Source organism: Sarcophilus harrisii, chromosome 2, assembly GCF_902635505.1.
Source record: "Sarcophilus harrisii chromosome 2, mSarHar1.11, whole genome shotgun sequence".
Lineage (NCBI taxonomy): Eukaryota > Metazoa > Chordata > Mammalia > Dasyuromorphia > Dasyuridae > Sarcophilus > Sarcophilus harrisii.
In genome coordinates, this window is record NC_045427.1 from 661,243,048 (window position 1) to 661,267,233 (window position 24,186).

Genomic DNA, 24,186 nt, shown 5'->3' on the forward strand with positions numbered 1-24,186 from the left:
CTGTCGGGAGCCCGGTGCCTTTGTGCCCTGCGGAAGCCCCGGCCGGCCCAGCTCCCACGTGACTCTCCCCGGGAGCATCCCCACCCTGGCGTATTTTTCCAGACTCTTCCCAGCTCAGCGCGGGAGCCTGAGAAGTAACCGGAGCCGGCGGAGGGGATGGGCGGCTTCTCGGCGGCCCTCGTTATGTTAGGACCCGAGCCAAGCGGGGGCGCCAACATCAACACGGGAGGCGGCCCCTGCCCGTTCCTGTTTGGGCTCCGGGGGCCACGTGACGGGCTCGGATTTGGCTCTGGGGGCGGGGGGTGAGGGGGGGGCCTGCAGCCCGGGCAGTATCACTAGCATGAGGCCCCTCTCTCCGATGGGCTCTGGGGGCGGCCGGCCCCAGGTGTCCCTTCCAGAGAAGGGCGAGAGCTGAGGGGAGTCAGGAGCGGCCTGATGGATTCCCCCGGGCTCCTCAGAGCATGGCCCCGGGGAAGGAACCCAGATCCCAGCCAAAGCCCAGCTCAGACCCAGGCCCAGACGGGACAATTTCCTGTTTCTGCATCTGTAAAATGGGTTGCTGATATCTGCCTCCCCCACTGCCACAGGACTGTGATACAGACAGTTCTTTCTTTCAATTTTTTAAATGTTACTTTATTTCCCCAAATACGCGCCCAGACAGACCTCAACATCTACCTTTGCAAAATCGTGCGTTCCGGACTTTTCTCCCCGTCCCTCGCCTCCCGCCTCCCCAGGACAGGGAGCAATCCCTAGGGCTTAAACGTGCGGCTCTTCCGAGCACGTTTCCACATTCGTCGCTTCGCACAAGAAAAATCAGATCAAAAGGGGGAAATGAGGAACAAAGCCCACAACCAGGAAACCACAAATAAGTGAAAATGCCAAGTTCTCATGGACAGTCTCCATCGTCCCCCCTCTGGGCGCCGGTGGCGCTCTCCGTCCCAAGTCTGCTGGAATCGCGGCTCTGCTCTCTCCGCTCAGTCTCCCTTTGTGGGGTCTCCCTTTGTGGGGTCTCCCTTTGTGCGGGTCTCCCCAGGCCTCTCTGAACCCCTCCGGCCCATGGTTTCCTACAGAACACTAACGTTCCCTCACGTCCCAGCACTCGTTCAGCCGCCCCCCACCCAGGAGCAGTTCCGGACCAGCGGCTCCGCGCCTCCTGAAGGGGCCGCGAGCCCCTCCTCTCCCTCCTGTGTGAGCCTTAGGGCCCTTGATCGGTGCCGGGGCAGGTGGAAGCGCAGGAAAATTACTTAGGGAGGGAGAGCCCCGCCCCCAGGAGGGTCCGGCCAGTCAGTCTCCCGCCCCTCCCCCACCCAGAGTCCCTTTGCTGCATGGACAGAATCCCATTCCAGGAGTGAGCCCCTCCCCCCCCCCTTTACAACTTCTGGCCTGGGGTTCAGCTCAGGCCCGGCTCCTGCTCCCCCTCTGCTAAGAGAGACTTCCCGACACCAGGGGGCGCGCTTCCTCCTCTGCCACCTGCCCCCCAAGGCTCAATTGCCCGGCTTCAAATTCCATCCCCAAACTCCTTCCCTTGGCCCCGGGCTCCCAGGCGGGTCCCCTTCTCCCTCCCTCCTCGCTTTGGAAGTGACCAAGGTCAACCTGGTCTGGGAAGGAAAAAGGTCCACGGAGGACTCCCGACCCTGGGGGGGGCGCCTCCCCCCCCCCCTCCTCCTTCCTTCTAAAGGGCTCCTTTTCCTTCCTTGCCCCCATTTTTCTCTGTCTTTTTGTCCCTGTCTTGTTTATCCCTTTTTCTTTTCCCTTTTTTTTTTTTCTTATTTTTTTTTTTTTTCTTGTTTCTTGTTTTTCTGTTTTTTCTTTGTTTCCTCCTTTTTTTCTTATCTCTTTTTCTATTCCTTTATCTCTCCTTTTCTTTTCTTTCTTTTCTCTCCTCCCGGAAAACCCCAGACCTTTATAACTTTTCCCCCCTTCCGGGGCCAATTTAAAACCTGTTCCTTCCAAGTGAAATGGGGCCCATCTCTCACCCCTCCCGAAAAGAAGCCCTTTGCAAAAGACTCAGAAAAACCCTTCCCCATCTGTCCCTCCTCTCCCTTACCCCCTCATGGGAAAACTCCTCCCTTCCACTGGGGGCTTTTTCCTCCCTCCCATCCTCCCCAACATCCAGGAAACTCAAACTTTGTCCGGCCTTTTCCCTTCCCCCCAAAAGGTCTCAAAAAGGGACAGGACATCCTAATCCCTCCAACCATACCCCCAAAATTCTTTCCTTCTTTTCCCCGAAACTTCCCCTCTCTAGGTCTTTTCATTTGGGCATCTCCCAAAACCCACCCTGTCCCCCAACTGGTCTATCACAAAAACCCTCCTTTTCTGCTTTTTAAAGGGGTGGGTTTCTTCCCACCACACACCTATAATCCAACCGGCCTGGTACTCGAAACCACTCCAAAACCAACCCTCACTTTCCTTTTGTTCAGGCAACCCCTCGGCCCAAAGGGGGGCTCCAAATTCTCAGGTTCCGGGATCCACAGTACGAAAAACTCCCCAGGTCAGGAAGGCCTGAGAAGTCCTTCGTAGTCCATTGGTGAGAGGTGAAAATCACAATTTACCTTTTTCTCTAGCCTCAATACCTGAACAGAAGTAATCTCTTAAAGCAACCCCCAGGTCCCTTTCTCTGCTTGGGCTTCCTGGTGCCGGGAACTCCATGAGGATTTGGATTTCTGGGTGTCCTCACCGTACTCAGGGCCTTCTGGATCCTCCCGAAACATCGAAGTGAACACAGCGGAGATAGTGCAGGAAGTGGGGTCTTTACATCTATCGCCTTCTTGTGTTTTGGCCCACCATGGTGTCCTTGCGGAACAGGGGTGGGAGTGCTGGGGCTCTGCAAGCACATGGCTCTGGAAGTAGGAGACAGAGAGGGAGGTGGGGGCGGGGGGCCAGAGCCCCTTTGCCGGGGCTTTCTGTAGGTCGCCCCTTCAGATTGCCTGGGAAAGCCAGAAGCCGAGAGAGCTGGTGGTGAAATGCTGCCCTTGTGACAAGGTCTGGTCTTGATTCTGGCAGGGCCGGGGCGGGGCAGCATCCTGCCAGGCCGCCTACCTCAACCCAAACCTCTCACCCTAGCCTGAGTCCTAGCATGCCTTGTAGATGGCCGGCGGTCCTAGGTGGCCGCGGGGTGGGCTCGGCCAGGCAAGGTTGTTTTAATTGCTCAGACCTGCTTGTCGAGGCAACTTGTCTTAGGTTTGCAGTGACTGAGAGCCGGTCAGCTCCCGGCTAGTCTGTGGTCAGCAGGGTGCTTGGGCAGAGGCAGGTGGCCCAGTGCCCCTGGGATATGCTCCATGGGCCTCAGGGCTCCCACTTGGGCCTCAAGTCCCCATCTCAAAGGTGCTACTCTTCCTGGCCTCTGCCTTGTTCTGCCGCCCGGCCAGGTTCCTTGACCCAACTGCCCTCTCAGTGCTAACTCCCAGGGCCAAAGGCGGGCATTCTGGGGGAACACCCATTCGCTTTGCGGGGCTCGTCATTGCCAGCTCATTGGGGCCCACAGGGGCCCTTCTCCCCCTGAAGACTGCTGACAGATGAGCCTGAGTCTGTGGGAAGAGGGGTTCGGGGCCCTCCTCACACTGGGCTGTTTGTCTGCGAGCTGCCTGACCTTCAGATGGCGAGAGGGCCGTCTCTGGCCGGTCCTTCGTGGTGGGTCCCGTTCAGACAAGGACCCCGGTTTGGAAGCAGCCCCCCCTCCCATAGCATGAATAGGAACCTTGTTGAGCTGCCCCCAAGAAGACTTCCTTCCGCCTCGCAGGGCGGGGGGAACAAGCAGATGCCCAGTGCTCGGCCTGGCAGCCATCGGCACAGAACCCCCTGGTTCGGTTTTCATCCCTCAGCTGGACTTAATGAGGCTCGTCCCCAGCTCGGGCTGAGAGAATGGCCCCAGTGTCCAGGGAGGCCGGTCGGCTCTGGGGCCCATTGTTCCCCGCGCGCCCTTTCCCATCGTTCTCTGGCCAGCGGAGTCAGGCAGAGGCCGGAATGTGGGCCCGGGAAGGAGCCAGACCAGGCCCTGACCCCGGAGACAGGCAGCCCTTTCTCAAATAGCTTCTGGGAAAAGCAGCAAGGGGTGACCCCGGGCTGCCCCAGCAGTAGAGCCAACCTCGAGAGAGCAGGAGGGGCTGCTGTCCCCAGGCCCAGCCTGGGTCCTGAATCGGTTACCTCGCTCCCACAAGGGCCTGGGTGCTCCCTGCACTAGTTCCTGCCTGCAAAGCCCTTTCCTTGGCAATATTAGGGCTCCGGCTGGCCCAGGCCATCCCCTCGTGTCTGAAGGTTGTTTGCCCTCAGAGGCTCAGGGTACCCAGTGTGGGAAGGAAAGAGCCCTCTGCAAAAGGGAGCCCCCTTCCTCAGCCTCAGGTCCCCCAAGTGCCACTTGTCTGTCAGCGGGCCTGCGTCCCACGCAGCTGTCGGCCCCAGGGGCTGCATGGCGTCCCCTACCAAGGGGCTCCCTGGAGCCGTGACGCTCATTCCTGGAGCTCCTTCCATTCCTAGGATGGGCAGAGGCCCATGGGGGCCCTGGAGAGAGGGCTGGGTTTGAGGTGGGAAGGCCGGGCTGTAACTCCCACTTTGAGGCAGGGGCTACGAGCTTGGACCTTCGAGCTTGTGGCTCGGGGGCGGGGGCAGCCCCGGACCCTCATAGCTCGGGAGCCCTCAGCCTTGGGTCGCCTGGGGGGCATTGCAGGCTTGTGGGCTTGTGTGCACGGGCACGTGTGTGCTTCTGTGTGCGTGTGCACCCTGCAGTGTGTGCATGTGCGCCTCTCTCTGGGTCAGGCCCAGTCCCCGGACACGGCTGCGCCAGGTCTCCCCTCGGCATCCTGAGTTCCACTTCCGCTCTTTGCTGGGAGTTACCGGAGGCCGGAGCTGGGAGGGAGGGGTTATGGAACAGAGGAGAGAAGGTGGGAGGGAGGGAGGGAGGGAGACCCTTTGCAGCAGCACCATCCTGAGCCCGCCACAGGCAGCGATGCCCTGGGGCCACTCCCTTGTGCACTTGGGGGATGGTGCCATTGCCCCCTCCACCCACCCCCTGCTGGGCCTGGAGTCTCCTGAGCCCAAGTTCAGCCTCCCGTCCCTGCCAGGGGGCGGGAGGGGGGGCGGTGGCCGGGGCCAGTGGCTCCTCAGCAGCAGCTGGCCTGTCACCGGGCCCCCGGCCCTCCTGGGCAGGGGAAGGAGCCCGTGCCCGCGGGCGGCCGCTCTGGGGTCACATGGCCCGGTCAGCCCCACTCTCTGGCTCCTGGTCCTCCAGGCCGGGACTGACCGCATCCTCTCTCCTCTCCAGGGACCTGAGGAACAACCTGATCAGCGTGGTGGAGCCCAGGGCCTTCCTCGGTCTACCCCAGCTCAAGCGTCTGTGAGTATCCGCCCGGCCAGTGCAGGGGGAGGGCCCAGGCCCGGGTCAGCTGCCCGGTCACCTGTCTGTGCTGTCCCCACCTACAGAAAGGGAGGCTGTTGTAGGGGGGGCTGTTGTCGGGGCGGCCCCGTGGATGGGATGCCGGGTCTCAAGTCGCAAAGGCCTGAGTTCAAGGCCAGCCTCAGACACTGACTAGCTGAGTCTCCCTGGGCAAGGCACTTCACCCCTGTCTGCCTCAGTTTCTTGTCTGCGAAATAGGGACACATCGATCAGAGAGGGAAGTGGCAAACCCGTCTGACCAAGTGACCAGCACAGCCTCTCCGGCCCCCATTCCCAGGGAGAGAAGCAGAGAGTGAATAGGAGGAAATGAGGAAGGGGAGAAAGAGGGAGGGGAGAGCACCCACACTGCCTGTGCTGTGAGTGCCAGTGGTCATTGTCCACGAGCCAGTTCCTTCCCCAGAGATGGTGACTTTGACCATTAAGTGAGGAGAACATGGCTCTGGCCTCAGGCTGAATCCCATGAAGTTTTCTGTTAATTTATCCAGAACACCCAGAATGGGCAGGGCCCGGTCACATGACTGAGGCCTCGCCCCCAGGGTCATCCTGGGCTCCCAGCCTCTGCCTTGGGGGGCTTGCACCAGACTCGCCCTTCCCCCATCTCACAGGGCTCGTCCAGGTGTTTGGGCATGAGCCAGCACGACCCCTGCACATCCCACCGAGAACTCTGGAGTCCCCAGATCTTCTGGCTGCTGTTTCTGGGCCTTCAGCTCTGGGCATCTCCTGGGGTCACGGAGGTTAAGGGGCCCTGGCAGACCCGGCTTAGGGAAGTAAAGGGTGGTCCCCATCCCCCTTCCCAAGGCCCCCGGACTCAGGGCTGCCACGAGGCTCTTTGGCCCCTGACCAAGGAAAGCGGGCGCCCAAGGTCATGGTAACCCAGGCTGTGGCACCAGATGCCCAGAGCGCCACAGGAATGGCGCGAGAGCCACGAGCCATCTCCAGGGGAAGAATCATGTGTCAAGAGAGAAGCTCAGTGAATCTTGTAGCAAACGCCCCGCAATGTCACCGCTCACTGGGGAGGCGGCTGCAGACAGTGCAGCAGCAACTGCTGGGGGAGAGCGATCCCTGCTCCTTGTCACCGGCAGACCCAGCTCTAGGGCAGTGGCGACCCTGCCGTGTGTGCCCTTGGAGCGTGAGGTCCAGGCCACGGGCCTGCTTTGTTCAGAGTCTCAGACCTTGGCCCGGCCCCGGCTGTGGCTCAGACCCCCGGCTTCTGCTTCCATCTGTCTTGTTGGGGCAGGTGATACTCGGTGGCTTCCTGAAGGGGCTCATGGCGGGGCTGCGGTGGTCTGGGAAGATCGGTTTGCGTTGTGTCTCTGTGGATGAGTCACTTCCTGTTTTAGGACAGGCAGCATGGGTGGGTGGGCAGCGCACCAGCTCAGACCCAGGCAGTGCTGGCCCGAACACCCCCTGGCTACACGCCGGCCCCCAAGCAAGAGCCAACAGGAGCTGTTGTGGGGTCACTCAGCAACAAAAAGCGTTTCGTGTTCCCCCCTCACAAGCATCCGTCTGAACCGTCTACCAGACACGGGCCACAGGTCACTCACCTGAGCAAGTGTCTCTGAGCTGGCAACACCCAGGCCTGAGGGAGGTAGTGGGGACAGCCGGGCCTGAGGGAGGAGGCCCAAGGGAGGTGGTGGGGATGCTCAGGTCTGAGGGAGGTGGTGGGAACACCTGGGCCTGAGAGGGTGGAGTACACCCAGACACCCCAGTGGCTTCTCTCCCCCTCCTGCCCCTCTCTCTTGTGCTGCCCATTTTTGGAGCCCCTCAGTCCCTTGCAGGGACACCATCCCCTTCCCATGCTCTCTCTCTGAGCTGCTTGTGTCTGAAGGAACCCTCCTAACTGGCCCAGGGATGTTTCCTACAGTTCACTGAGTTTCTTCCTGGCTAATCAGATGATGTTAAGCTCCTGAGGACAGAGGTCCCCAGCCATTTGTCAGGTGCCGTTATGTGGCAGAGCCCTGGGGACACAGGGATGAGAAGAGAAGCTCCGTCCCCAGGGGCTTCCACCCAATGGGCTCAGATGGGATAATGTGTCCTGAGGGGAGGAGGGAAGTTCATCCTGATAGCATCAGGGAGGACTTCCTGTGAGAGGAAGCCCCGAGCCTAACCTTGAAAAAAAACTAGAGAAGTGACCGGGCAGAGGGGTCACACACAGGGAGGGCAGCTCGGGGCTATAGGATGGGTAAAGGCACCAGCCCAAAAGGTGCCAGGAGCAGCCCATGGGCCAGTGGGGCTGGGACATGGAGGAGGGGTGGGGTGAGGGAGAGGGTCAAAGAGAGGTTGGAAGTTCAAATCCTAAACTGATGACTTACCTTATCAGAGGGAAGAGGGACCTGCCCGATCTTCCAAAAAGGAGAAACCTGCTCCCAACTAGGCTAGGGGAAAGCTAATGAATAACGCGATACCAATAACTGCTGGCACGGAAAGCTGTGAAGCTTTACAAATGTTGCTTTCTCTTTGCCACAACCCTTGGGGGCAGGTGACATTGTTACCCCCACCTCAGAAATGAGGAGACTTGGGGGAGATGCCGGAAGGGGGTGTGTCCACCGCGGGTGAGCCTCTGAGGCTGACTTCAAGTCCGGGTCTTCCCAAGTCCAGGAACTGGAGAAGCAAGGGAACGGGGGAAGGACACGGGGGAAGGGCACGGGCCTGCCGTTCATGTGAGGGATGGTGGGGGCCTGGGCAGGGCATGATCACGAGAGCGGAGAGAAGGGACGGATGTTAGATTTGGTAGAGGAGAGCCAGGCTTCCTCTGGGTCGGTCGCTTGTTGTCCATTCTCCGAGGGCCAACATGGGCTACCAAGCTAGAGTCGAGTCGCGGTGTCCACCTGTGGCTGCAGACCAGCGTGAGCTCGGAGCTGCCACAGTCCCCGCGGCCATTTCAGGGGCTGCTCTAATTGCGCCTCGTGTTCCCCCGAGCTGCTTCACTCCTGCTTTGCTCTTAGAGCATGGCCCCTTCTCTGGGGAGGGCCCGCCAGGCTGGGAGGTCCCACGTCACACAATGGGTTGTAAGGGAGACCCCGACATCGTCCTCGTGTCACCGTCTCTGGCCCCTGGGAGCGCTCGCCTGTGTGAGTTCTCCGTGTCTTTCTGGCAAGCGGGCATGTGGACACTGTGCCGCGGAGCCGGGCCCTCTGCATGTGAATACTTGGCAGCCGAGGAAGGATCTCAGTGATGAGATCGGCTGTGAATGTGACCAAAGTATGGGACTGGATCTGGGGGAGGAGAGGGCGCATCCGTTTAGGACATATTAGTTTTGTGACATCCTGGGGCCAGCTGTCTCCGGGGCGGAGGAGGATGAGGTCCTGGAGCTTCGGAGAGATCCTGGGACAGTTCTTTGAAACGGAGTGATGGAGACCCTAAAACACTAAAGGAATGAAATCAACTTTTTCCTGCCTGAGAAAGTCCTCCATGAAACACCCAACGCGTCCTGGAACCTAGAGAGGAGCCCCCTCGGGCAAAATACCCAGTTCAGCACCGGACAGTTCCCATGGCAGGAAGCTTGTTCTTGGATGGAAGAGAACGCCACTCCCTGGGCTGGGTCCTCCGGCTCCCACTGGTCCTTGGCAGTTCCATGGCCCTCCTGCCTCTGCGCTGAGCTCAGCATCATCAAGGCTGTCTCAGCTTAACTGGACCTTTTCAGTCTTCCCGATTCTCCATGGCTTTCTTTGAGGTTTTCTGGGCAGAGATATGGGGATTTGCCATTTCCTTCTCCAGCTCATTTTACAAATGGGAAAACTGAGGCAAATAGAGATAAGTGACTTGCCCAGAGTCACACAGCTGTTAGTGCCTGAAGCTACATTTGAATTCAAGTCTTCCTGGCTTTAGGCCGTCACAGTCTCAGGTAGCTGGGGAGGAGGGGAGAGGGAGGGTCTCAGTGGGGACGGCAGAATGACAGAGGCCTTTGTCAGCCCACCAAGGGCTCCGTGTGGACTCACTGGTGTCTTCCTCCCTCATGGGCTTTTGGATCGGCAGTTATGGGGCACATGCTGCCTGAGAGAGGGATGCAGCAGAGCGAACGTGGAAAGAAAGGCACGGTTTTTGCAGCTGCATCTCACTCTGTGTCTCCCATGCACTTTGCTCCATGATGTGGTCGCTTCCTCCAGTGGGCGCCCCTGAGCTGGCTCCTGTCCTTCTCCCCCGTCCTTTCTGCCAGCCTTCCACGAGAGTCCAGAAAACACGCTGGGGCCCTTCTTTCGGTCCCTACACTCGACAAAAGAGCCTGTTGGTGAGATAGCCCACATGCACCCTGTGGTCCATAGGCCTGCCCCATCTTCGGGCACGATCCTGCTTTTCTACTCGTGACTTTCACACCCGTTCCCTGGAAAATCTCTTGATTATCAGTTCAAGGGTGGCCTCAGGCAGCAACCAGTATGAGAGGGGACCAGCCCTTGGGTCCTCAGGCGGCCAGGGTGTCCCATCTTTCCCAAACCGACATAAATCACCACCAGAAGGACGGCAGCCCGGGGAGAGCTGGCCCTTTGTTGGGAGAGGAGCATGAGGGCACTCCAAGTCCCTGGTGGTGCTGGACCTGCCACCTGAAGGCAGGGGTGTGGTAAATGATTGGCTTCCAATGATTTCAGAACAATCTCCCTTTTTTTCTTTTTTTTCTGAAAACCATTCTTTATTATAAGGGATGGTTCTTTGGGTTGGGACAGATGGGAGGAAAGATCTGATAGAGGGGAAAGTCTAGGCAGCCAAAACAATCCATCAATAAAAACTGATTTTAAAAACCCAAGTGCTAGTGTAATATTTTCAAGGCAGTTCATTCCATTCTGGAGCCTCTCCCAGATCCATTGGTGGGCGGCCCTAGGCATGGAGAAGGGAGGTCCCCGTCAAAGGGCAGTCCTTCCAACTGCATATTGATCTGCACCATTTCTTCATCCAACTGGGTTTTTCCTGTATGGAGCAAACATCTTTCAGGCTTTGTGGATCTGTACAGAGGCTTTACAAGGTTCCAGGCTTGATGAAGGTCATCTTCAGACCTGAGCACCTGGAGGCAGTCCTCAATGCAACCCGAGACCCTCCCCCATAGTGCTCTAGGCCAGTCACCTTCTTGCCTGCTGTCTTTGGTCTGGCCTGTCCCCCACCCCCTGTTTCTGACAAGATGACCACGCCCTTTGGGCCATGCCCTGTCTCTGACAGCAGCCTTCTCTGCCAGCTACTCACCACTTATCATCTCTTCTGTCCTGTCCTCTGAGAACCTCCTTGAGGGTAGGGACTGCCTGGGATCTGGGTGTAGTCCTTCGTCCATCTCTGAAACCCTTCCTCAAAGCTGGCCCTGGCCAGTCCACTGCCTCTCATCCGGGACCCTGCTCCCCATTGCCTTTTACCCATTGCGTCCCCTGGCCACATGATCTCCCTGCTCTTGGTGTCCCCCACCCATGCAGCTCCACGCAGGTGCTTGGCGCCTTGATCAGTGACCCTGCCCGCTGTTTGCTGCCTTCTCACTCCTCAGCCTAATCAGGGATCGTGGCCGTGGGGCACCTTGCAATGGTTCCGGTGTGACTCCAGCAGGAGCTCTGCAGGCGGGTTTTGGGAGGAGACCTTCTGAGGCGGCCCTTCCCTTGACAGCATTCTGTGCCCTTTTTCCCGTCTCACAGACCCTCAGCACAGCGGGGCCCGGCATTAGTTATCAGCTAATTGTGCGACCACCAGGGTGGGCTCTTCTCTAGACTGTTGTTTCTGCATGTCTGTCTGTTCCGCTCTCACAGCTCGAGCTGAGATGACCTTGATGGGAAGACAACACATTCCCCTAAAGATTTTGTAGAGATTAGGAAGCAGACACCGAGCAGGCTGTCAGTGGAGCCCTCCCAATGGCCTTTTTCCCCCTAAGAGGAGTAATGTCTATAATTTCCCTGGTTACTTGGTGTTCTCTCCTCCTCCAGAGATCTTTAGAATCAATTCCTCGGAGCCCTTTCAATTGTTGCCTCCAAACAACATAAAAAACAAGGAGACGCGTATTTAAAAAGCAAAGGAAAGGAGAGCTAAGAAGAGGAATGATTCGATTGCTGGCATCTTGGATACTGAGTAAACAGGAAGGGGGGAGGAGCAGAGGAAGAGGGAGAGTTGACAGAATGATGTGCTTTTCTACAAAAGGGAAGCAGGGACACTGAAGGACCACGAGGGTCATTCGGCAGTGTGGGGTCGTTCTGTGGGTGCCCATGAGTCAGAGTGTTTGTGTTTATAAAATGCAGGATTGGAGTTGGATTTAAGACTGTGTGTTCGGGAAAGGACCGGTGTAGACAAAGGTCTGGCAGTGAAAGTTTGTGCTTGTGGCTGATAGTTCAGGTGCATTGTCTGCAGGGGCGAGGCTGATGTTATACTGACCCTAGAAAAGTCAGATCATACCTTTGACTGGCAATTCAAATCAAATAACTGAGGGGGTTAAAAAAAAAAAAAGCAATGCATTTTATAATTATAACTGCCCGTTTTAATGACATATTCCTTGTAAAAAGAAAATTAATCTCTGGCTGATTGATGAAATTGATGTGGGAAAGATTCCAATCTTTGATTCCCAACCCCCCCAGTTAATGTAAATTACCCTTTGACTCACAAATCCTGGTCCCTTTGAATTCCAATAGAAGATCCGGACCTGTCCCAGCCCCACCCGGATCTGAGCCAACTTTGGGGCTACACCCCAAAGCCCCTCTAGCTAAGTCTCCGACTTAAAAGGGCCACGCTGGGAACCCCTCTTTGCAGAGATTCCAAACGTGGTCGCCATGTGAGGACTCTCTGTCCACTGGACTCTCTGTCCAGTGCCCTCCTTGTCTCTACCTTCACCTATCTCCTACTTCTAAACTCAATAATAAACCTCTTTTACCAATCTAGACCCTAAATGCCGCTACTAGACCTCATTTACCGCCGTATCCTTGCGCCGAATCCAAGGGGGTTGCAAGGGAGTCTGTTTGACTCCCTGTACCCCAAACCTGCCACTAGACCTCAACTAAACCCTAATTTCATTTAGGTACCCCAAATCTAGACCTCAACATTTGGTCGACACCTCAACATTTGGTTCCCTGAAAAAGCAATGCATTTTATAATTATAACTGCCCGTTTTAATGACATATTCCTTGTAAAAAGAAAATTAATCTCTGGCTGATTGATGAAATTATGCCAACTGGAAACATTCTTTGATTTATTAAAAAATCTCAAATTTTAAAAGAGCTCGGAAACTCATAGAAGAGAGGAGGCATTTAGAATTAGGGTTGAGCGTGGGTGGAGTATAAACCTTGGAATCAGGAAGATGTGAGTTCCAAACCTATCTCAGATCCTCACTAGCTATATGTCTGAACAAGTCATTTTACCTCTCTCAGCCTCAGCTTCCTTACCTGTAAAATGGGAAAATACTAGAACCTACTTTACTTGGTCAGTATAAAGACTAAGTGAGATAACAAATCTAAAATTCTTAGCAAATGTTAAATAAAGTATTTTCCTTTCTCTGAGTGACTGAATCTGTTGTCTCTTTCTCCCTTTCTCTCCATATAAGATCAACTGATTCTAGGAAATCAGAATTTGCCATTATGACTTGAACCAAACACAAATTTAATTCAGAAATCAGTACAAATCACAGACAACTCTGTAATGGAAGGAAACATGACCAGACGAATTGAATTTTGGATTTTGACTCAAGAAACCTGGTGTTAAAATTCTATTTTAGATATTTACCAGTAACTTTTTAGCATTCCTGAATATCCAGATATTCCTTTTCTCCAACTATCATTCAGCTCTCGGAACCGGAGCAAGCTCATCCCCCAAATAGTAGTCAAGGTTATTGATATAAAATAATTAAAGCAAATATGGGCAAACAGAACATCATATTAGAATAAAAATATGATCATCAAATTAGATTCCTGTCAGTCACTCAAGGGTAGTTCAATATTAGCCCCCCAAAATCATTAGATTTCTGTCAGTCACTTAAAGATAGTTCAATATTAGCCAAAATATCACATTATATTTCATATTAACAATAAAATAACTATTGTTTTAATAAATGCACAAATGCCTCTGATAAAGACAGCATGCATATATATTAGAAATACTATAAAATATAGGAATTGAACAGCACAACAGAAATCTTTTATTTAATAATCACAACAGCAATAAACATTTGTTAAGTACTTGCTATGTGCCAGGGAGGTAGGCAGAGGTGGCTCAGTGGATAGAACACAAGCTCTGGAACCAGGATGACCTAAGCTCACTTACTAGCTGTGTGATTTTGGGCAAATCATTTACCTGTCTTCCCTTTATCTTCTAGAGAAGGACATGGCAACCCATTTGATATTTTTATTAAGAAAACTCCATGGACAGTATTGGCATGATAGGATCCAAGAGTTGGATCCAGTTGAATGACTCACCAATAACATGTGGCAGACACCGTGCTAAGTGTTGGAAATACAAATATTAGCAAAAGGAAAAACAGGAATAAAATTAGAACTGTTAATGAAAAAGTTGAAAAAAATAACAGAATAGAAGCTCAAAAATATTAGCTAAGCAATTGGCAATCTTAAAAATAAATGGAAGAGATAGAACTAAGCAATTCAATTGATACAATGATGATACCAAAAAAAAAACCCAAAACCAAAAAAACGACTGGGGAGAAACCAAAAGATAAAAAAGAACATAAATGAGCTACATTTTTAAAATGGACTTGAAGAAGAACTTTTGGAGAGATAATTTAAGAATCATACTCCCAGGTGAAAAACAAAACAAAACAGCATGATGAAATAACTACAAAATCTTAATACCTATTTTAGGAAACCATAAGACAAGATTTCCTGGATATAGCAAAGCCACAGGACAAAACAAAATCCATAGAATTACATAAGGAAGGAACTCTGGGTTTAATTCTCTGAGGAATGTGATTACTAAGTTCTGAAGCCTATAAATCACAGAGAAAATATTTCAGGCAATCATAAAGAGAAAGGAAGTTGAATCAGAATCGTGTAATATCCTCAATGAGAGAGGAAAGCAAAAATTGGAAAGTGCTTTCAAAAGAAAATGCCTTGCACTCAGTAATGACTTTTTATGTAAAATTGGGCATAATCTTTTAGGAGGAAAAGGGTTTTTCATAGAATCAGTGACTTGCAAATATTTCTCCTAAGACAAGAGAAAATCAGAGTTGCATGGGATCTTTGAAATGCAAATGCTGGGCCTCCACAGAGAAGGAACATCCTTTCCGGGGCCCAAAGACACTGACTGACTGGATGCTTCATGAGCCCAGACCTTTGCAAGTTGTTCTCCATGGATCAGCCATCGATATATTTGTTTCCAGAAGGGCTTTGTTTGACGTGACAGAACCGTTGCTTGTCCCACTTCCCTGCTCAGCTTGTGGCCAGTGGGCCCTGCTCAGCCGGGCCTTGGGATCGGGGGCCAGTCCCTCTCCTTTCCTGGACTTTGGTTTTATCCTGAACTCTTGCTCTGCACTTGCTGGCCTCCTGTGCCCCAAGGGGAAGGGGGGTCAAAGCCCGTAGGGGGAGGGCAGCACTAGGGGATTCCGTGAAGGTCCTTCTCACCTGGACTCTGGGGTAAAGGCTGCTTTAGGTCCTGGTACCTGAGAGAGCCAAGTTCCCGGTCTGCCAAGCAGCAGAGACCCAGAGCTGCCCCATAGGCCTGCCCTCGGCCGGGCAGACAGGTCCGGGGCCAGACCTTGCTTACTCAGCCCCACACGGGCAGAGCCCGGAGCTCTGCCCCAGCTCCTGGTGCGGCCCTGCTCCTGGCGGTCCTGGGGAGGCCGAGACCCCCGGCCACGTTTCCTGGGCAGCCCTTTCCCACTCCATCTTCCCCTCGCCTTCTTTTCTGCCTTCCCGCAGTATCCTGGGGCAATGGCATGCAAGGGAAACTCCCAGCACGTCCTCGGCCCCCTTGTCCTCCCCTTGGCTGGGTTTCTGCAGGGGGCTTGGGGATGGGCTTGGGACCCTCAGCAGGGCCGCACACCTGGAGGAGAGCCCATCTGGTCCCTTGCCCTGCCCCCACCAGCAGGGGCGCTGCTTCCCCCAGGGCCAAATGCTCCCATGTTGTAGTTGGTCTGTTTGTGACGCTGCAGTCAGGGAGACCTGACATCGAGGCTCAGGAAAGAGAAACCTCTGCCCTCCTGCCCCTCCTGAGCATGACCACTGGCCCTCAAGAGGCCTCTGCTTGGGATGGGAGCACTCGGGATGGTGGGAGCACTCAGGGAATGGTGAGAGCACCCAAGGGGATGGTGGGAGCACCCAGGGGCGCGTGGGAGGGGCAGGCCTCCTCCTCAGCCCAAGCCAAATGGGCAGCGTCGTGTCTCCCCACAGGGATCTCTCAAATAACAGGATCGGCTGCTTGACTCCTCCAGTGTTTGCGGGACTCAGCGGTCTTCACAAGCTGTGAGTACCCACGGGGGCCTGGGCAGTGCTCCATGAGGGCTGGGAGCCACAGAGCCCAGCGGAGCGGAAGGGAGAGGGGTCTCAGGGGCACCAGGAAGCAATGAGCAGCCAGAAGCTCCCGGGGGCATCTCCTGCGCCCTCAATCCTGTGGAGTCTGGCTGGCTGGCTGGGCTGCCCACCCTGGGCTCGAAGTTGGTTTGGGGCAGCAGTGGAGCTGCTCCCCCCTCCCAGATCAAAACATGATTTTTTTCCTGGATACCTTCTTTTGTATGGGGCTGGCAGGGCTCCTCCCCTTGGTGCTCTTCCCCTTGGCCCTCCCCAGCTGCCTGGTCCTTATAACAAAGTGAAAAGGTCAAAAACCAGGGAAATCTCTCAAAAATCCAAGGGGTCAAAGCCCTGGGAGGGGAGGGAGGCAGGTCTCACCCTGCCCTTCAAAAGAGAGATGGGAGGGGGGAAAGAGGGGGGGAGAGCCCTTCCACTCACAGAGCAGGAAAGAAGGGGTGGAGCCGGTTCCCATCCCTCCAGTTCTGGTCCAGTTCTTTCAGAGCCGTTGCCTCCTTCTGGGGGCCGTTTCTAGGTTCTGCTCACCTGGGCTCAGGTCACTACAGTCTTGCCTGGCTTCCCTCCATTTGTTCTCAGAGCGCAGTAGTATTTCACGAGCTTGTCGGCTGCCATCGGCCCCTTCCCCGGCACCTGCTTTATTTTTGGCTCTTTTTTCCCCACGAGGAACTGTTTCCAGGATTCTGTTAGGCTGTATGTCACTTAGTGATGGGGGGGGGCTTTTGGCCAAAGAGAGGGGACCATTTCATTCACATTCTACATAATTCCAGGCCTGTTCTCGATCCTCAGCTCTACCAACAATGCATTAGTGCATCTTTAACTGTTCTAGGTGTAGAATAGGAGCTTAATAAATACTTATAGACTAAAGAGGCTGGTTTAAGGATCTCCAAGGAGAAGGTGGCTACTGGGCAGTACAAGGGATGAGCCCTGAGCCTGGAGCCATTAAGACCTGAGTTCAAATCTGGTCTTGGGCCCTTGACAGGGTTACCTCAGTTTGCCTCAGTTTCCTCAGCTGTGACTCAGTTTGCCAAGGGACGGGCGCATGTCCTGGGAGCTTTGTGCTCGAGGTCAGCCACGTGTCTCCCCCCGGACAGCCTGTCCTTGCCAGGCAGGGAGGCTGGCCGAGCACAGCCCCTCATTAGGGCCGCAGCCTTAGAGTTTGGGACCTTCGCTAGGAGAACCTTCATGACAGGCCGGAGGCTGCACTGACCCCTCCACAGTGTCCCTTGACTGTTCAGCCAATGGGCTCCAAGGCTCATCCAAGCTGTTATTCCCTATGGCCAGTGTGGGGTCCTCGGCTGGGCTGGTCACCAGAGAGCAGGGCCCAGTCCCTGGCCCGTCCTCAGACCCGCCTTAGCCAGCCATGCCCTAACACAGCCTTCCCAGACGGGGCCGAGCGATGCCCCAGCGATACCCCAGCGATACCCCAGAGATCCTTCAAGGAGGAGACGTGACAAAGGATATGAACAGACAGTTCTCAGAGGAAGAAATTGAAACTATTTCTAGCCATATGAAAATATGCTCTAAAGCACTATTGATCAGAGAAATGCAAGTTAAGACAACTCTGAGATATCATTACACCCCTGTCAGATTGGCTAAGATGACAGGAAAAAATAATGATGATTGTTGGAGGGGATGTGGGAAAACTGGGACACTGATACATTGTTGGTGGAGCTGTGAACGAATCCAACCATTCTGGAGAACAATTTGGAACTATGCTCAAAAAGTTATCAGCAGTGTCACTATTAGGCTCATATCCCAAAGAGATACTAAAGAAGGGAAAGGGACCTGTATGTGCCAAAATGTTTGTGGCAGCCCTTTTTTGTAGTGGCTAGAAACTGGAAACTGAGCGGATGCCCATCAGTGGGGAATAAGTTCTGGTATATGAATGTTATGGAATGTTATTGTTCGGTAAGAAATGAGCAGCAGGACGATTTCAGAGAGCAGAGAGACTTACAGGAACTGATGCTGAGGGAAATGAGCAGAACTGGGAGATCATCATACACGGCAACAACAAGACCGTGTGACGATCGTTCTGCTGGCTTCGGCCCTTTCCAGCAGTGAGAGGACTGAGGCCGGTTGCATGTGCTCAGGGACGGAGAGAGCCGTGGGCATCCAGGGAGAGACTGGGGACCGAGGGCGGGCCCTGCCCGGCAGGCTCACGCTTCCTGCTGTCGCTCACTTGCATTTCGTTTTCCTCCTCATTTACTTTCTTTTTCACCTGATTTCTCTTGGGCAGCAGCGCAGTGTATGAATATGTTCATACATGTTGGATTTAACATGTGACACACACTGGGCAGCTCGCCGTCTGGGGAGGAAGAAAAAGTCTGAAACCCAAGGCCAGGCAAGGGCCGGTGTTAGATTAGCCGTGCGCGTGTTTTGGGGATAAGAAGCTCTGTAGAAAAGAGGAGGGGGCAGGAGCCCAGAACGGGGGGCGGGGCCTGAATCTCTGGGAATGGCTGTTCTGCTGGGGAGCCCCCGCCAGGGAGTCTGGGACTCTGTCACTCAGGTTCTCTGCACAGCTGCCCCTGATGCCCTGGCAGATGTTCTGGGAGACGCACCGGGGTTGAACATGCACCAACTGCACCGAGTCTGGCCTGGGCCCGGCCGAGCTGGGGGCCACTGAGACCGGAGCCTCCCTGGCCTTCACCCCCTCGGGGACGTGGGGCTCGGGGCTGAGCTGGGACCAGGCCTGAAGCTTTGGCCTCCCCTCCTCTCCAAGAGCACTGCTCGGTGTAGGAAAGGCGCTGGCAGTGCCCGCTGTCCCAGCAGCCCATGGGAGCTTGGGCCGGCCAGAGGGGCAGGAGGGTGGGGGCCGTGGCCCCCCACCCAGACAGCGGCCTTCAGCTTGGGCCCTTTGGGGGTGGCCGAGCCCCCTCCTTTTCCCTGGGAGGTCCGGGACGGTTTTCCTCCTCCTAGCCAGGCCTGGCCTGCTCACCACCTATTCCCCGGATTCACCACCCGCTGCTTCCCGTGTCAGTGCGCTCTGCCTCCTTCCCTGGCTTTGCTTTATCTTGGGTCTCTTTCTCCCCAGGAATCTGTCAGGAAACATCTTCTCTGGGCTGATGTTTGGACTCTTTTCTGAGCTCTTGGCCCTGAAAGTTGTGTAAGTATGGCTTCTGTCCCACCCCCCACCCCCAGCTTCCTCTCGGGGCCTCGGCTCTGTCTCCTCCTCCTGATGGGGAAAGGGGGTCCTGCCCCCCCGTCCCCTCGCCCCCCATTCTCTAACCTACAGGGTGCTGTGATCCTCCTGCCTATGGACAATCAGGGCCCCTCCCCATCCCTCCCAGTGCTCCCCCTCTCTGCCCTCCCCACCCCGCTGTTCTCCTCTCCTCTGACCACTCCCAGCCCCCGCCTGTTTCCCCACTGTCCAGGCAGCTGCCCCGGGTTGCTGGGGAGTGGGGGGCTGCCCTGGGTTTGTTTGGCTCCCTGGCCAAGAACATTTGGACCGGCCTTCGCCTGGTGCAGTCTGTCCTCGGGCGGCGGTTTGCCAAGCCCGGCTTCAAGGTCCCATCCAGCCTCCCCGCCTCCTGCCTGCCCTTCCCTCCCAGGCTGGCCACGCAGCCCCTTGCAGTCTGACCGGTCCTTTTCTAGCTGCCAGCCTTGCCCCCCCCTTGCCCTGTGCACCAACCAGGGCCACCGCCCGCTCTGCCCCCCTCTCTGGGCCTGAGGTGCCCCCATCACCCCCTGGGGCCTGTTCTGGCTCAGCTCCTGGCTCAGCTCCTGGTGATTTTCTCTATCTGGGGCCCATCCGCTTTCCCTCTCAGCCTCCCAGGACCACAGAGGCCCCTCGAGGGCAGGGCTGGTGGCCATTCGGGCTACTGGGGCCCACATCTAGGTCCGGAGCACGAGGGCGAGAAACGCTTTTGAGCTCTTGCTTTGAGCCCTGCAAGCCCGGCTCCTTCTTGCAACGAGGCAGTGGGGGTTGGGGGGTCTGGGACAGGGGGAGAGCAGGGGGCCGGGGGAAGGCTCCTGGCCAGAGGTCGGGGGGGACGTCCCTGCTTCTCAGGGTGCTCCCTGGATGGCGCGGGGTCCCACTGCCCTCACCTTGGATCGTGTGCTGGCTCTCAGGCACCGTGTGTGCTTTGGGGCCCCCCTTTGTGCCTCTTGGGCTATGGCTGCCCCACAGCTAGAAGGGAGTCTGAGGTGACCCTCCCTTGAGGGAGAGCAGACTCTCCATACAGTCACTCGGCGACCTCATCTCTTGGGGCCGACGCCCCCCCACTGCACATCTGGCCCTCGTCTCTCGGCTGAGTCTCAGTCTCCCGTCTCTGACCCTGTGCTGCCCCTTGGGCTTCTCCACCTCGGTGCCTCATGGCCCCTTCAAGGCCCCCCAGCCTGGCCCACTCACCCCCAGGAGGGAGCACGGAGCAAGCCGGCGGCAGAAGCCGCTCCGGTGTCTCTCACTCGCCCATCACAGAGGAGGAGACTGAGGCTCATGGTCACACAGGCCGTGAACAGCAGAGAAGCCTGTGACCAGGGGATCGGATCAAACATGTCCTGGGAGCTGACAGGAGCTCGCTCTGGATGGACGGATGCATGGATGGATGGATGGATGGATGAGTGGATGGATGGATGGATGGGTGGACAGACGGACAGGTGCATGCAGAGACAGACACATGGGGGGGGGTGTTTCCCAGCTGACGTCTGCCCTGCACACCAGGGCTCTTTTCCAGATTTCAGCCCCTCCCCAAGCCCCCCTGACCGCTCCCTTGTCTCTCTTTGGCTGCCTCAGGCACTTTGGCACCGACTCCCTCATCTGTGACTGTCATCTGAGGTGGGTCTCAGAGTGGGCCAGAAACGCGTCGGTGCGGCTGGCGGAGGAGACCACGTGTGCGTTCCCCACGGCGCTGCGCGGCCGGCCTCTGCGCGGCCTCCAAGAGGACCAGCTGACCTGCGGTGAGTCGGCTGCCGAACCCAGTGAAGAAGAGCCTGAAGTGGGTCGGTGGGGGCTCCCCGGGATGTTTCCACAGAGCCCAGATAAGCTCCACAGGGCAGATTTTCACAAAACACTTTGCTGGGCACCATGTGCGGCCCGGGCAGGAAGTCATGGTTGTCATGGCTGGTTCCGGGTCCATCCCCCCAGTGACTGTCCATCACCTGCCTTCCTGGAGTCAGGGCTGCCTGGAAGGGGGCGGCACCTCTCGGGATGGAGCCTCGACACTGAGCAGCCACCCATGACCTTTAGGAAGCCGGCGTCTGGCCGAGTGGTGGACAGAAATGGCAGTGGGGGTGGGGGGCCGGGGGCATCAGGCCGGAAGCGCTCCATGTGTCCCACCAAGCGGGCAGAGGTGGCCTCGTGGGGCTCAGGGGCAAAGCTTGTCGGGACCGTGTCTGGCTCGGTCAGTGCTGCTCAGACACCTCACGGCCATCCCCGGCTCGGGGCAGGACCGTAGAGATGGAGGCGTCAGGGCAGAAGTCAGCATTCGAGTCGGATGGCTTACGATGGGGGCTCAGTGGGGGCTGCCCTCCCACCAGCACTGACCAGGGCTCACCCAGACCTGCCAGAAGGTCACCGGGGCCACAAGCATTTAAGAAGTGCCTTCCCTGGGCCAGGCCCGGAGCCCCTTCTCTGCCCTGTCGCATGGGGCACTTCCTGGGTGGTCACATGGGCCTGGATCCTGGAGGGGAAGGAGCCTAGAGCTCCGGGCCAGCCGGGCAGCCAGGAGGGTGGCAGGCATCTGACTGTGGTCTCCTAGTGACGACCCCGGCAGCATCCACGGTGGGAGGCGAGCCCATGTCTGGGCAGGGGAGGCCGCCAGGGTCCTCCTGCTGAACCCTTCAGAGGAGGCTGACAGAGGGGAGCCCATGGTAGGCGGGCTGGCCAGGGTGCCTGGAGCCACAGAGGCCCAGCTAGCCTCGGACCTGCCGCCCAAAGCGGCACCGGCCAATGCCCGGCAAAGGCAGAGAAAGCTGAGCCGGACCCCGGCCCGAGCGCCCGCTTCGCCGGGAGTGAGGGGCCTGACGGGCGTGGGGCCTTCTCCCTGCCCTGGGTGAGCTCTGGGCTGGCCTCCTCCTCCTGGAGGGCTCCCCCTTCCAGCCCGTCCAGCACAAGTGTCTCTGGTAATTATTTAATCAATGGAGAAGTTAGAGAAGTGCCTGGAGATAATTGTTTGCAATCAAGCCCTGGCACTGAGAGAACGGGGACAAGCTAAAAATAGCAGCATCTGCGGCCCCAAGGGCCCCAGAGCCCCTTCCTGCCGCTCTCTGCGGGGGGAGCTTTGTGGCAGGGTCTCGGCTGCGGCTGCAGGGTCCGGCCCAGGGCCCAGTCAGAGGGGGGCCTGCCTTCTCCTCCCCGGGACTGGATGGGCACCCAGAGCAGCCAGGAGCTCCCAACGCCCTTGCCCCACGTCCTCACTGTGGGATCATTTCTGCCTGTGACATCCCTCGGGGTGGGGGTGGGAGAGCTGCCTCTGCACCCCCCGGAACTGGGGAAAGCTCTGGTCTGGCCCGGCCTGCCCACCCTGAGCTCCAGCCTGGCCTGCCCCCCCCGACCCTGAGCTCCATCTGGCCCTGCCCACCCCAAGGTTGGGCCTAGCTTTGCCTGCTTGAACTCCAACCTGGTCCTGTCCAGCCCAGCCCCAGCCCGGCCCCAGCCTGGCCCCAGCCCGGCCCTGATTGTCCTGATCCTAGGCCTGGCTCTGCCCGCCCCAAGCTCTGGCTCAGCCCTGCCTGGCCCCGGCCCGGCCCCAGCCTGGCCCTGGCCCGGCCCTGCCCGTCCTGAGCCTGGGCCCGGCTCTGCCCGCCCTGGGCATCGAGAAGCCGGGTTCCCCGTACTGGGCAGCACTGGAATTAGCAGCGATCTGGCAGCGCCGTGCCTGGCCTCTGAACCAACTGGGCGAGGCACTTTGGGCCGAGCTCCCTGGGCCCGACATCTCTAAGACTCGGCAGAAGTGGGTGTGGGGCCTGGGGGAGGAGGCAGCCCCCAAGGCTGGCCGGGCTTTTCTGGGACCATCCTGCTGTCATTTCTTACAGCACAGGCAGAGCCCCCACCCTTGTCCAGCCGTTGCCCCCAGAGATCTGGCCTTTAAGCCCTGCCAGGGACCTGGGGGGTTCTCTGTCGCCAGGAGCCCTTCCCTTCCCCAGGCCCCGTTAGGCCTTGTAAAGGCCAGTGGCTGTGCAGCCCTTCTAGCCGGCCTTGGGCTTGGAGGATTTCACCGGGGGTCTGCTAGGGGGTCCCACCCCACTTATGCCCCTGCCCTGCCTCCCCAGCCCTCCCAGTCTGGTGGATCTCCCCCCCCCCCATAGCCGACCTCCACCCGTCTCTCCACAGCGGGGCCTCTGGAGCTGCCGCTCTTCCAGCTGATTCCGTCCCAGAGCCAGGTGGTCTTCCACGGGGACCGCCTGCCCTTCCAGTGCACGGCCACCCTGGTGGGCAACTCGACACAGGCCCACTGGTACCACAACGGGCGACTGGCTGAGACTGACGAAGCCCGGGGCGTGTTTGTGAAGGAGAGCGTCGTCCACGACTGCAGCCTGGTCACCCGGTGAGTCCGGGGCCCCTCGGGGCTCTCTCAGGGGGCGGGGAACGGGGCATCCGAGGGGCAGGAAGTCTCCCATTCTTGCGTCATGACAAAAGGCTCCAGCATGGACTGGGGCCCGAGCCCGCCTCAGGCCAGGTTCTGGCCTGTTTGTTAGCACATGTCCAGAGTCCTCCCAGGGAGCCCCGGGTGCCTGCTCCCCCACCGTGGGGTGCTCTTGTACCTGCCACCGACACATCTGTAGCTGTTCCCTTAGGGGACTCCACAAGCCCGGCTCTGCCCATGTTTTTGATGGAACAAGACGTTTGCAAACTGGGCAAGGGAAGAGCAATGAGGGCTCCCGGTTTGTCCTGGTGGGGCCCATCTGGAGGGCAGATAATGCAGGGAAGCTCCGGGGGCTCCAGGCTCCTCTCACGTGGTTCATGTTCATTGTCTTTTTTAACAAACGAGCGTTTCTTGGTTGGGGCAGTCGCCCCTTTTCTAGGCCTCCGGTGCCTCCCTGCGAGCAGCCCCAATAATTCATGGACAAAAAACCTAAAGGTTATTTTCTGGCTTCCCGGCTCCTGAGAGAAGGGGACGCCTTCGAATCCAATTTATTTAATTTTCTAAATTATATCTTTAGCCGAGCAGTTAATGAGCTTAAAAGTTCTCGCTTTATGTGCAAGAAGAAATTTGCGGCTACACAACCGAGAATGTCCCGAGATTGTTCTGTTCCTAGAGTCCCTTTAGGTGAGGTGCCCCATGGGCCATTCATTTCCATCAGTGGGAATGCCCCGGGGTGACGGATGCTTGGACCCGGCCATTTACCTGCCCCAATCAGAGCCCGGCCACGAATGGCTGATGGCCAAGAGTCTCCCCGCCATTGTCTGGCAGCCCCTGGCACCGGTGCCAAGGTACTGAT

General features: G+C 57.0%; 1 protein-coding gene across 3 annotated transcripts in view; it reads left to right on the forward strand.

The window, feature by feature from the left end:
• The window catches only part of ADGRA1 (adhesion G protein-coupled receptor A1), a 196,831-nt gene that overhangs the window by 52,867 nt on the left and 119,778 nt on the right, over nt 1–24,186 (forward strand). For 2 of the 3 annotated variants that reach the window (XM_031957074.1, XM_031957076.1), the window contains exons 3-7: nt 5,258–5,329; nt 15,673–15,744; nt 18,839–18,910; nt 20,540–20,703; nt 23,078–23,291. In XM_031957074.1, the coding sequence (XP_031812934.1) occupies nt 5,258–5,329; nt 15,673–15,744; nt 18,839–18,910; nt 20,540–20,703; nt 23,078–23,291 (594 nt within the window). The remainder of the gene's footprint in view (nt 1–5,257; nt 5,330–15,672; nt 15,745–18,838; nt 18,911–20,539; nt 20,704–23,077; nt 23,292–24,186) is intronic. The other variant, XM_031957075.1, reaches the window with a different exon arrangement.